We start from the raw sequence: 14083 nt of genomic DNA, 5'->3' as shown, positions 1-14083 counted from the left end.
TATTTCATCTCGTGAACTTTAAAAACAGTATTCTCACGAGTGGCTACGCCACTCGTGAGAATACTGTTTTTAAAGCCCATTCAATGAAATAAAATTTCATCTTACACACAAACAAACAAATATCCTCTGTATCATTACGGATAGAATAATAATAATAGATTACAAGCAAACAGCAAATATAATTTTGACTTAGCTATACTTGTAATTTATTCCGATAGTCATTTCCCTTTGTTTGAACCACTTTCCGGTTCGTAAATTGGTATTAAAAAGGTATCTCATCGATCTGATTGTATTTCACTTACGCCATTATAAAATAAAGTTTCCTTTTAAAAGGAAAGGCTTGCACAGTTGTGCCTTCATCCCAACCCTTTAAAATTGTGTTGTTTTTTGGTTTCAATTAATTATCACATTTTTTTTAATTACGGTATTTGTATACCATAAAGGGTTTATTTGGTTGGGGTTTTTTTTTTTTGGAAAACCGAATATTTTTTGTCAAGACGATTTGAAATCTATTCTCTATTGTATAAAACTAATAAAGAAAATGATCAATCGTAAAAATACTAACGTAATACTGAAGGAAAACAAGTATGCACATTTCATATCCCCTTTTTCGCAGCGAAATCATTCCTTTGCTTTATAGACAAGTAAATGCACTAAAATACTTCGTTACGTAGTACCAATTTATAAGCATGTATCAACTATGTTACACGATCACAAATAAACTCCTCACAGCTGTTACGTCACGCTTTGCTACTTTAACTGTACAGACCAGGGGAAGTAACCGCTGCGAGTTTGGATCAGCACGTGGCAAGGTTAATGATATGCATGGGCTATTTTTAGATTACCTCACCAAGAAGTTCAGTAGATCTAAATATAACTCGATCATGGTAAGCAGGACCACCCTTTGAAGACGGAATACTACTACAACTAATACAGACAAAAAACAATTATAAAAGAAACTAACTTTTGCGTCTTGAAAAACAATTGAAACGGAACAATTTCGTTTATAATTTATTACGGTTTAAACCGATAAATCAAGTAAAAATAGAAATTCTATTTATATAAACAAACTGGGATTACCGAAGTAACTAAAATAGCTTAGATTTCCGTAATATTACTTCGTCTAATTCCGCAGTATGACGGAATCGCCCAAATTGTCACGATTGCAATCGGATATACATCGGCTATTATCATTTATCCGAAGAGTGACGGAAAAGGCAGAGAAGTTGCGATTGGCACGATTTCAGCTGGTTTCACGTTCAATCATGCACCAACAGATGTAAGCAGGAAACCACCTAACCGGAACAAGTTTTCCATATGAAATGGCTTGCAGCCGTGGCTGCAAGCCAAAAATGTGAATGCTCGTTATTATGTGTACTTGTTTTTACCCCTTTATTCCACTTAATTATGTTTTATAAAATGTAATTTTAAGTCATGTTCCAAATTGATTATTACATTTCGCTTAGGAAAAAATCGGGAATTTGAAAAACTTATTGACTCCAGACCAAATATTTGGAACGTACCTGTATCGTCTGAAATACCATATCAATTTTGAGACGCTCCCTGATTAATATTTGTTGCTATGACGTCACAAGTACTTTACTGAAGCGTACAAAATGGCGTACCAAGCGGCAGGAACAGATAATATTCTTCTTGTAACCGATTCTTACAAGGTAATTATCGTGTTTTGCTTTTCCATATATCGTCAAAATAACACTTATGATTTTCTGTATTGATAATTGTAACTGTCATGCCTTTCTAAAGTAATGTAACTTAGTTTTCTTCCTATTTTAAGTATTTTTATTTCATAAACTTTCGATTTGACTTGTTTTTTTCCGCTGCATCGGCAAAATAATAAGATAATTTTCCATCATTTTTCGAAGAAAGTATTTTTTGTATCAAAATGTGGTGATCTGGAGATAATACCTTTATAGTGAAAAAAAATCGTTACTCACTACTCAGAGGGAGATTGTACATGTTGAAATGCGTCATGAAAGTGAAAGTAGAAAATTTATGCATTCACATAGCATAAATCTAGATATCTCTGCATTTGAAGATCTGTGTAACATTGATGTATTTATATGAATGATAGTGTCATTGAAATATTCTGTGATTCAAAGCAATGTATTTATATGTACTTCTACTTCTTAAATCTACATCATACTGCTTTAAAATCGTTTACGATCACTCTAAGCAGGTATACATTGTATACATTAAAGAGACAGCTATGAGATACAAGGGAATCTGGGAACCAGTCCCTAGATCTTATTGAATAGACCCCTTGGTTATTTTACATGCCCAGTGTATAGCACTGATACATGCGAGGATTACCTGGCTTTCTTACCAGTACACCTCTAGGTACATGTAGGTGAGAAATTAACTCTGAAAGTGTCTCTGAAAAATCCCAAGGGTGTAACCCAGGATCGAACCCAGGACCTCAGGAGTGATAATCAGTGGTTTAACCAACTGAGCTATGTATGATAGTGTCATTGAAAAATCCCAAGGGTGTAATCCAGGATCGAACCCAGGACCTCAGGAGTGATAATCAGTGGTTTAACCAACATACTGAGCTATGTATGATAGTGTCATTAAAATATTCTTTGATTCAAAGCAAGCAGCAATTAATTTGTACCACTGATTGTCTATAAGTCTACTTAATTAGTCAAAATATATTGATGTGCCAAAGCTTGATTCCGAGATATTTTCGTTTTGGGACAGAATCTCGCTTTTAGAGGCAAGATATTGCCCAGACACGAAAATAGCACAATATCTCGTCGCGCAGTACAATTAGTTAGACTAGTTTATAGTGAACGTGCTCAATTAATATGCAGCAACATCAATCTGATTAAAATCGGCTCTAAATAAAGCTCTACTTTTAGATGTGACCGTGACCAAATACAAATTCATTTCTGGTGATATTTTACACATCCAATCATTGGCACGCTTTCATAATTTTGAAGCGATGTGTTTTCTAATTTTAACCCTGGGATAACCAACATTGAGTAGGTAATTTTCACAATTTGGAGAACAAACATGGCGTACATGTCTATATACTTATATAGCCGACAGGTAAACTGGCAAAACAATCTAGCCATAAAAAATTGACTATTATTTCATGTTAATTCTTCTAATGCCTATGTAAAAACTGGTTTGATTGCATGTGTGTGTTGGTACGTCAATAATGTAAAACCCAACCAAAATAAAGATGGGATGTTTAATATGGCGACGTTTCATTTGAAGTAGCAATGATTTATATTAAAATCGTCTTAACTCGACAGGGGAAGGGTAATAAAATTATTATTTTGGTTTTGGAGTGATATAAGTGGATATATTACCTGTCAAGATAAAATATCACCCTCGCCTAATGGCTCGGGTGATATAAAATCTTGACAGGTAGTATATCCACATATATCACTCCAAAACCAAAATAACATAATTATAATATATGACAATCAAAAATATGCGTGAATAAAGGGAGGTAATTAAATACTTATATCATTGACATTAATAATGTATTTGTATAGATTAAAATAAATAAAAAATATCCATTCACACAGAAATCCACATAACAATGAAATGATAAACACCTTGTCCGGCAAGAATCAGGCCTGTAAAATATAAAAATCAGTTAATCTATAACTCAAAGTGAAAGCTGCCCAAAGAGAAACAATTCTAACAACTTGTAATAAAGTTTTGTCCAAAGATTTCCGCATGGCTTGGTCATTTTTTGCACCGGCAATATATTCTTTCTCTATGTAAATAACGGGAAAAACATCATTTTCACGAGCCTACCGTTCAAAAAACCATTCGATCAATTCCGTTGCAAATTTGATTTTGTACAACTATGGCGGGTCTACTTTACATGTTTTAAGTTTTAAAGCCCTAATCCAAGGAACATGCCCAGGAGATTTCCGCATGGCTCGGTCATTTCCGGCGATTTGCTCTTTCTGTATATAAAGTGTATAAATTTTCGAGAAAAAAAGCATTATTTAGAGCCAAACGTTCATACAGTGGTCTTCCAACTTCATGTAAATGTAAATCAGTTCTGGTGTGTGTGTGTTACAAAAACGCGTTTGAGAGTGCTCGATTTTGCAGGAATTAATCTCATGTACAGTTGGCCATTACAAAATGAACGCTACGAAAAAAAGAAAAGAAAAAAGGTTGTAAATTGTATTAGCTAAAAGGATCTTCTTCACTGCTATAATTATAAGGCTTAAATGCACAACTCAAGAAAAATAAGAGCAAATACTCCACGTTCAATAGTCGATATTCGGTCCTGTGATTTGTTCTTTATTTATTTAAATTTAAGGCTTAAGAAATTTCGTAAATAAACGCATAATTTTCTCGTGTCAACTGTTGAAAAACCATCCGACCAATATCGTTGCAAATTCGATTTTGTACAACTTTGGAGGGTCTTCTGTGAATATTATAAGGCTTAAAGCCCTAACACAAGTAATATGTCCAGGAGATTTCCGCGTGACTTGGACATTTTTTTTTGCACCGCGATTTCTTCATTTTGTATATGAGGCTTGGTTATTTTTTGCACCGCGGTTTGTTCTTTCTCTATATAAATTTGGAAAAATCATCATTTTCACGAGCCTACCGTTCAAAAACAGTTTGACCAATTCCAATGCAAATTCGATTTTGTACAACTTAAGAGAGTCTTCTTTGTACAGTAAAAGGCTTGAAGCCCTAACCCAAGGAATATGTCCAGGAGATTTCCGTGTGGCTTGGTCATTTTTTTTTTGCACCGCGATTTGTTCATTCTGTATATAAATTTCGAAAAAAATATCATTTTCACAAGCCTACTGTTCAAAAACCATTTGACCAATTCCAATGAAAATTCGATTTTGTACAATTTAAGAGGGTCTTCTTTGTACAGAAAAAGGCTTAAAGCCATAACCCAAGTAATATGTCCAGGAGATTTTCGTGTGGCTTGGTCATTTTTTATATGCCCGAAAGGGCATATTATGTTATACCCCCTGGCGTCCGTCTGTCTGTCCGTCCGTCCGTCCGTACGTCCGTCCGTCCGTTAGCAATTTGGTTTCCGGAGCATAACTTAAGTTCCATTTGGCCCACAATGTTCAAACTTCATAGGATGATTGTCCATATTGGGTAGAAGACCCCTATTGATTTTGGGGTCAAAAGGTCAAGGTCACTATTACCTTAAAACTGAAAACGAATTCCGGAGCATAACTTAAGTTCCATTCGACCCACAATGTTCAAACTTCATAGGATGATTGTCCATATTGGGAAGAAGACCCCTATTGATTTTGGGGTCACAAGGTCAAGTCAAGGTCACTATGACCTTGATACTGAAAACAGTTTCCGGAGCATAACTTAAGTTCCAATTGGCCAACAATGTTCAAACTACATAGGATGATTGTTCATATTGGGTTAGAAGACCCCTATTGATTTTGGGGTCAAAAGGGTCAAAGGTCAAGGTCACTATTAACCTTATAACTGAAAACAGTTTCCAGAGCATAACTTAAGTTCCATTCGACCCACAATGTTCAAACTTCATAGGATGATTGTCCATATTTGGTAGAAGACCCCTATTGATTTTGGGGTCAAAGGTGAAGGTCACTATTACATTGATACTGAAAAATATGTTTCCACGCATAACTTAAGTTCCATTTGACCCACAATGTTCAAACTTCATAGGATGATTGTCCATATTGGGTAGAAGACCCCTGTTGATTTTGGGGTCAAAAGGTCAAAGGTGAAGGTCACTATTACCTTCATACTGAAAACAGTTGCCGGAGCATATGTTAAGTTCCATTTGGCCCACAATGTTCAAACTTCATAGGATGATTGTCCATATTGGGTAGAAGAGCCCTATTGATTTTGGGGTCAAAAGGTCAACGGTTAAGGTCATCCTTACTAAAAAAAAAAAAATACTTTCGGGCATATAATGCTCCGCCTAGCGGTGCTCTTGTTTGCACCTGGATTTGTTCATTCATATAAATTTCGATAAAATTATCATTTTCACGAGCCTACCGTTCAAAAACCATTTGACCAATTCCAATGCAAATTCGATTTTGTACAACTTTGGAGGGTCTTCTGTAAACATTATAAGGCCTGAGGTCGAATCCCAAGTAATATGTACAGGAGATTTCCGTGTTGCTTGGTTATTTTTTGGCACCGCGATTTGTTGTTTTTCTATAAATTTCGGAAAAATCATCATTTTCACGAGCCTACCGTTCAAAAACTGTTTGATCAATTCCAATGAAAATTCGATTTTGTACATGTTAAGAAGGTCTTCTTTGTACAGAGAAAGGCTTAAAGCCCTAACCCAAGTAATATGTCCAGGAGATTTCCGTGTGGCTTGGTCATTGTTTTTTTGCACCGCGATTTCTTCATTCTGTATATAAATTTCGAAAAAAATATCATTTTCACAAGCCTACTGTTCAAAAACCATTTGACCAATTGCAATGCAAATTCGATTTTGTACAACTTTGGAGGGTCTTCTGTGAACATTATAAGGCCTGAGGCCCAAACCCAAGTAATATGTCCAGGAGATTTCCGCGTGGCTTGGTTATTTTTTGGCACCGCGATTTGTTCTTTCTCTATATAAATTTCGGAAAAATCATCATTTTCACGAGCCTACCGTTCAAAAACCGTTTGACCAATTCCAATGAAAATTCGATTTTGTACAACTTAAGAGGGTCTTCTTTGTACAGAAAAAGGCTTAAAGCCCTAACCCAAGTAATATGTCCAGGAGATTTCCGCGTGGCTTGGTCATTTTTTTGCACCGCGATTTGTTCATTCTGTATATAAATTTCGGAAAAATAATCATTTTCACGAGCCTACCGTTCAAAAACCATTTGACCAATTCCAATGCAAATTCGATTTTGTACAACTTTGGAGGGTCTTCTGTGAACATTATAAGGCCTGAGGCCCAAACCCAAGTAATATGTCCAGGAGATTTCCGCGTGGCTTGGTTATTTTTTGGCACCGCGATTTGTTCTTTCTCTATATAAATTTCGGAAAAATCATCATTTTCACGAGCCTACCGTTCAAAAACCGTTTGACCAATTCCAATGAAAATTCGATTTTGTACAACTTAAGAGGGTCTTCTTTGTACAGAAAAAGGCTTAAAGCCCTAACCCAAGTAATATGTCCAGGAGATTTCCGCGTGGCTTGGTCATTTTTTTGCACCGCGATTTGTTCATTCTGTATATAAATTTCGATAAAATTATCATTTTCACGAGCCTACCGTTCAAAAACCATTTGACCAATTCCAATGCAAATTCGATTTTGTACAACTTTGGAGGGTCTTCTGTAAACATTATAAGGCCTGAGGTCGAATCCCAAGTAATATGTACAGGAGATTTTCCCGTGTTGCTTGGTTATTTTTTGGCACCGCGATTTGTTGTTTTTCTATAAATTTCGAAAAATCATCATTTTCACGAGCCTACCGTTCAAAAACTGTTTGATCAATTCCAATGAAAATTCGATTTTGTACATGTTAAGAGGGTCTTCTTGTACAGAGAAAGGCTTAAAGCCCTAACCCAAGTAATATGTCCAGGAGATTTCCGCGTGGCTTGGTCATTTTTTGCACCGCGATTTGTTCATTCTGTATATAAATTTCGGAAAAATAATCATTGTCACGAGCCTACCGTTCAAAAACCATTTGACCAATTCCAATGCAAATTCGATTTTGTACAAATTTGGAGGATATTCTGTGAATATTATAAGACCTAAGGCCCAAACCCAAGTAATATGTCCAGTAGATTTCCGCGTGGCTTGGTCATTTTTTGCACACAGGCGATTTGTTCTTTTTCTATAAAAATTTTGGGGAAAAATCATCATTTTCCCGAGCCTACCGTTCAAAAACATTATGAGGCCTAAGGCCGAATCCCAAGAAATATGTCCAGGAGATTTCCGCGTGGCTTGGTTATTTTTTGGCACCGCGATTTGTTCTTTCTCTATATAAAGTTCGGAAAAATCATCATTTTTACAAGCCTACCGTTCAAAAAACATTTGACCAATTCCAATGAAAGTTCGATTTTGTACAACTTAAGAGGGTCTTCATTGTACAGAAAAAGGCTTAAAGCCCTAACCCAAGTAATATGTCCAGGAGATTTCCGTGTGGCTTGGTCATTTTTTTGCACCTGGCTTTGTTCATTCTGTATATAAATTTTGGAAAAATTATCATTTTCACGAGCATACCGTTCAAAAACCATTTGACCAATTCCAATGCAAATTCGATTTTGTACAACTTTGGACGGTCTTCTGTAAACATTATAAGGCCAGAGGTCGAATCCCAAGTAATATGTACAGGAGATTTCCGTGTTGCTTTGTTATTTTTTGGCACCGCGATTTGTTCTTTTTCTATAAATTTCGGAAAAATCATCATTTTCACGAGCCTACCGTTCAAAAACCGTTTGATCAATTCCAATGAAAATTCGATTTTGTACATGTTAAGAGGGTCTTCTTTGTACAGAGAAAGGCTTAAAGCCATAACCCAAGTAATATGTCCAGGAGATTTCCGCGTGGCTTGGTCATTTTTTGCACCGCGATTTGTTCATTCTGTATATAAATTTCGGAAAAATAATCATTGTCACGAGCCTACCGTTCAAAAACCATTTGACCAATTCCAATGCAAATTCGATTTTGTACAAATTTGGAGGATATTCTGTGAATATTATAAGACCTAAGGCCCGAACCCAAGTAATATGTCCAGTAGATTTCCGCGTTGCTTGGTCATTTTTTGCACACAGGCGATTTGTTCTTTTTCCATATAAATTTTGGGGAAAAATCATCATTTTCCCGAGCCTACCGTTCAAAAACATTATAAGGCCTGAGGCCGAATCCCAAGAAATATGTATGTCCAGGAGATTTCCGCGTGGCTTGGTTATTTTTTGGCACCGCGATTTGTTCTTTCTCTATATGTATTTTAAAATGTGTCATTTTAACAGGGCACCTGGTTCTGTGTATGTTTTGGGTGAATTTTCTTTATTTCTAAGCATTTTATTAATGGGTCCAAATTATAAATTTTTTAATCTTTATCAATTGTATGAATTGATGCATCAGTATTGTTTCTATCGATCGCAATTCTGTCAAAATTTTATGATAAAATTGATTTCATCAATGATATTACAGACATAAAATGTGACTAAATCCTTTGAAAACTTGCACTAAATAATTCCCCAACGTTTGACACGCTGCACTTATTTTCTTAAATTGCAAAGCCATGTTCATGTTTTGTTTCTTTTTATATAATTCAAATGATTCACTTCTGATTGAATATGAACAGCATATCAATGACAAATGGTAAATTGTTGTTTGCATATCAGTCAAAGAAAAGGTAGTTTTAAACAAGTTAAGTGAAAGTCAGTGAAGGTTGCTTTTAGCATACAGCTCTTGAAACTGAATGAAAAGAAGAATTAATCCACAGAGCTAGGTTATGCTATGGCTTCTTTAAGGGGTTTGATATGACCCTTACATTCAACTTTAGAAAAGCAAAGATATGAAAATAGCAGGTATGATCGGCACATTTGATGATAAATGTTCACAACAGAAACCAATGTTATATGGGGTCTACTTGGAAGGGAAAAGGTCAAGGACACAGTGGCTAGATATGGAATCATTTTTTCCTTCTAAAGCAAGGCTGAAGCCTTATTTATTGAACAAAATCTTAGACACAGGGGCATTGTATAGACCCCAAGCCTTGCATAGAGTTTTGATGGTGTCATGGACACTGAAGCTATAAATAGAATTTTCTACATTTCTTCATAGAGTCTCTATATCTTAGACATTAAGTCCTAATACCTATTGACCTACCGGTATATATATGAGTATATATTTTCATTCATTTGGGGTCAAAGTAACAAAATGGCTAAAAATAAATGTTTCTTCTTTTCCTCAATAAACTGTAATTATTAGCTTGTCTGTTGGCAGAACAGGGAGAGCTTTTGTACTCACCCGGGCATGGGCGGTGTCATTCATCAATATATATTTCATTTACAGGTTACGCATCATATGCAATATCCACCAAATACTACAAATGTGTACTCCTACTTCGAAAGTCGTGGCGGGAAGTTTGAGAAAACCGTCTTCTTCGGTCTACAGTACATCATCAAACGATGGTTGTGTGGTAAGGTTGTTACGGAAGAGAAAATCCAGGAAGCAAAGGAGTTATACCATAAACACTTTATGAAAGATCATTTTAATGTTGAAGGATGGAGATATATTTTAGAGGTAAGGAAAATAATTATCTAAGTAGTTTTGAATTGAACCAAGAATATGATTATAATGTTATCGAGAAGAGGAAGACGGCATCTTGAATCACTTTTAACTTACATCCCATCTAGGACGTTAAATTGTGTCAAGTTAGGATCTATACAAGTACCATACATGTTAAGGGCATTCCTTCACCTTTAAAGCAACATGCCTCAAGAATTTTGCAATTTTTATAAAAAAATAAAAAATTGTTGTAATGAGTGAAAATCATGCCAAGTATACCAAAAATGTGATTAAATCTAAAATTCTGACAAAATTTAAGCTATACATAACTAATATGTATATTTTAAATATATATATATTTCTGAGACTTGATTTTTTGTTTGAAATTTTCTTTGCTCATCTTGAGGCATGCTGCTTTAAAGCAGGGAAGATATCACATGACCGTGTCAGTGTCAACATGACCTAATCTTCCAACTCTACTCTTACCATGCTAAATATCAAAAATGGACTAGTCCATCTTCCAATCTGGACAATACCATTTATCATTTTTAGGGAATTTTTCAAAACCTGTCTTTAACCATTCTAAGTTTCCATAATGCACACAGATCAGGGGAACCAAGAAATCAAAGGGTCATATCTGCGAATAGAGATATTCAATATTACTTATTTATCAAATATTTTAGTTTTGAATGCAAGGAAAAAATTTTAATTAAGTTTAATATCCAGACTGACTTAAGTTATATTTTCTTCTGGAGCAGTATTTCCTTCTTTTTTTCCCCGGTTTTTGCTGATTTTAACACATTTTGGTCATATCTCTGTAGTCGGTCAATCTAACCGACTTTCCTGGATATATAACCAGTAATTATCATGATGTCTGAATCGGCTGTGAGAGGCAAATGACCATTATACATAATGTCCGAGATATCAGTTGTCATGAAGAAATTTCGCCTTGCCCAAGGATTAAACCAGCGACCCTTGATAAGAAATCCTATGCATTCCCAATTCTGCTTAGGTGCATAATATGATACCGGATATGTAATGTGAGGAGCCTAGAATAATGAACCGGTATGTGAACACAAAAAGAAGTGTGTCTATATAAAGTTTGTGGTAAACAAAAGTCAAGGTCACGAACAGGAAACCTGTTAATGGGTGAATAAATTTTATTCAGAAGTACCGGTATTTATTGAATTGATTTTGTAATGGCAAGGGTTTTCACCTATTGAAATAACAAACTTTTATGATGAACTAATTCTAAAGCTAGTCATAAAGTCTATGGGTGGTTGAAAGTTATTGTCCAATAATGGTTATCAAGTGTTCTATAGTGGTTTATCAATGATATAGGACATGTCGAAAATGCCTCAGACGGGTTGAAAATTTGTCACTAATGAAAATTCCTCTTTTTTTTCTTTCTTTTTTTAAAATAATTTAGTATCAGTTGAAGTGTTTTTTCTGTCAGACCATAATTTTTATTGAAACTTGGTAATAGTTTCTGTTTGACCATTTATTTATTCAATGTCATAATATTGCATTAAAGTACTTATTAATATTAAAGCTATATATATTGTTATTTTTAGTTTAATACTGAACAAATTTGTTGCTTTAATATTGGTAAAAAAAAAATATTCTGAAATGCTTGAATGAAAGAAATATGTTTATATATTTCCTTTGGAAAAATGGCTCATCCATGAAATTATTGCTAAATGGTTAAGGGTTTAAAGACGCTCAATGTAACTACCAATTGACATGTTCAAAACTTAAACTTAAAAACATGACAAATCCATTATACAAAAGTAACGGGATATGGTTTTAAAGCAGCAATGCCTCTAAATTCATGCTTATTTTCATGAAAATTTGAAAAATGTATTTAAAAGTTATAATATATTGTATAGTGATCAAGGAAAAATTTACACATTGCAAACAGCACTTACAATCCAGGTAAATTACCAAAAAGTGGTCAAGATAAGCCCCTTACTGCGTTAGTTGATTACCTTGGTATAACAGTCAGTAGTAGAGATATTTTAATAAATACTTCAAAATCAGTCCTTTATCACCCATATAAACATGTAATTTAACGCTTGAATCTTAAATCTGTTTACTTTTCTTAAACTTTTAGTACATTTTTCTCAAGTTTGATTTTCTTGAGATATTTTGCCTCATTTGGAGGCATGCAGCTTTAAAGATTATATGTCCATTTTACATACAACCATCGAAAGTCTAAAATTGAGTGTAATCTAAGTATGGTTAAAATCCAGATGACAATGTCAGATGTTTAATTTTGTAATAAAAAGCACCCTCGTAATATTACACTGTTCCATTCAATATTGATTTGTAAGATACCCGATATATTGTAAACTTTCTAAAGTAGACATTATTGAATATTGATTTTATGATCGTCTTTGGTAAATGTATACAAAATCAAAAAGCTTTAACTGTTTCTTTCAATGAAAGGATTTATTAAGTGTAATATTATGTCCTTTTCCCATTTAAACGGGTATAAGTAACTTTTTGTTTAAGAGATTCTTCGGTAGATATTAGTTTGGATGATGTCATCCCTTTTTGATCATTATATGATTAATATCAATTGGTGGCAAATACCTTATATAGTAAATATTTATTTTGAAGATACCTTTATGTAAATTTACACAAATTCTTTCTAAACATTAGCAACTGCAGTAAGTGTTCTAATAATAGTATCAAATTTTGTCAATATTGACCACTTTTTGACCAAAAAAAAAAGAGAAAAAAATATTTTTGAAGGTGAAATCGTTGCATCTTAAATATTCTTAACCCTTCCTAAACTTCTTGAACAAGATGTGAATTAAGCCTTAGTGAACCTGTATAGAGCCAGGCCAATCTGCACAGCCATGCAGTGATTTTCCTCATTTAAATACACTGTTATTTTATATATAGTATGATTTCAATTGATTATTAGTATCACATGACTGTTTGTGGCCTGGGGGCCGGGACATTATTCATTTTGCGGGCTGATTTAAATCACCTTCCTGCCCTACTCTGCCTTGTATTAATCTCTTAATGTGACACGTGCATATACAAAACCTCTTCCCAATTGAAATTTTCTTTAAAATCATGCAGTTGTCCATAAAATCTGAACCTTCAGAAGCTTTTTTACTTCCAAAATTATCAATTTTAGCGATAATATTTCCCAAAATCAAGAGGCCTTATTTATCCAGAGGCGAAGGCCTCTTCACATTTATTAAGTGAGTAATACCATGGCTGTGCAGTCTCACCTGCAGGTTTTATACTGTTGCATCTTGAAAGCTGATATTATATGTCTCATTTGTGCATTGATGTAGTATCTATATAAGTATTGAAATCCCTGAACCTTTGAATGGACTGACAGTTCCAAATTTAAAGATAGGAAATAAGATTGGAAAATTCCATCAAATACACAAATTCAGCAACAAAACCTTTACCCTACTATTTTTGTGAAATCATGCACTAGCTTGCCTCTGTTTTGAATTAAGTTATTCCTTTGAGAACAGTTGACTACTGGAATGGTTCACTAGAAGCTTTCAGTCTGTAATATTATCTGCCAGTGTATAGTCAATGTCAACCATTTAGGATATTGTAAACGCATTATAATTTACAGAAGGAAAGGTTAAGTGTGTAAAGTGTACTGTTGAACCTGTAGTTTAAAGGGACTCCACTAAAGTTTTTTGGCATGACAGGACGGGAAATATCTTTTTTCAAGATTTATGTACAATTTTTATGTAGGTCTAGACAAATAACTTGTGTGCGTATTTTCTGATCTAGTTTTTCAGGAATAATCGTTTTTATTGTGCCAAATAACCCGAAAATAAAAAATGTTACTAGACTTTTCTACTTGGATAGAGTTAAGAACAGCACAAGAATTTAATATTCAATTTAATTC

The 14083-nt window shown here is 34.3% G+C and overlaps 1 protein-coding gene across 1 annotated transcript in view; it reads left to right on the top strand.

The window, feature by feature from the left end:
- Window positions 1-1503: 1503 nt before the first annotated feature.
- The window catches only part of LOC132720979 (nicotinamide phosphoribosyltransferase-like), a 30596-nt gene continuing 18016 nt past the window's right edge, over window positions 1504-14083 (top strand). The window contains exons 1-2 of the mRNA XM_060705225.1: window positions 1504-1673; window positions 9976-10206. Coding sequence (XP_060561208.1) covers window positions 1617-1673; window positions 9976-10206 — 288 coding nt within the window. The 5' untranslated portion in view covers window positions 1504-1616. The remainder of the gene's footprint in view (window positions 1674-9975; window positions 10207-14083) is intronic.

This window comes from Ruditapes philippinarum, unplaced genomic scaffold (assembly GCF_026571515.1).
Source record: "Ruditapes philippinarum isolate M1 unplaced genomic scaffold, ASM2657151v2 ctg5593_1_1_1_1, whole genome shotgun sequence".
In the NCBI taxonomy this organism is placed as follows: domain Eukaryota; kingdom Metazoa; phylum Mollusca; class Bivalvia; order Venerida; family Veneridae; genus Ruditapes; species Ruditapes philippinarum.
This window is presented reverse-complemented; position numbering and strand designations above follow the sequence as displayed.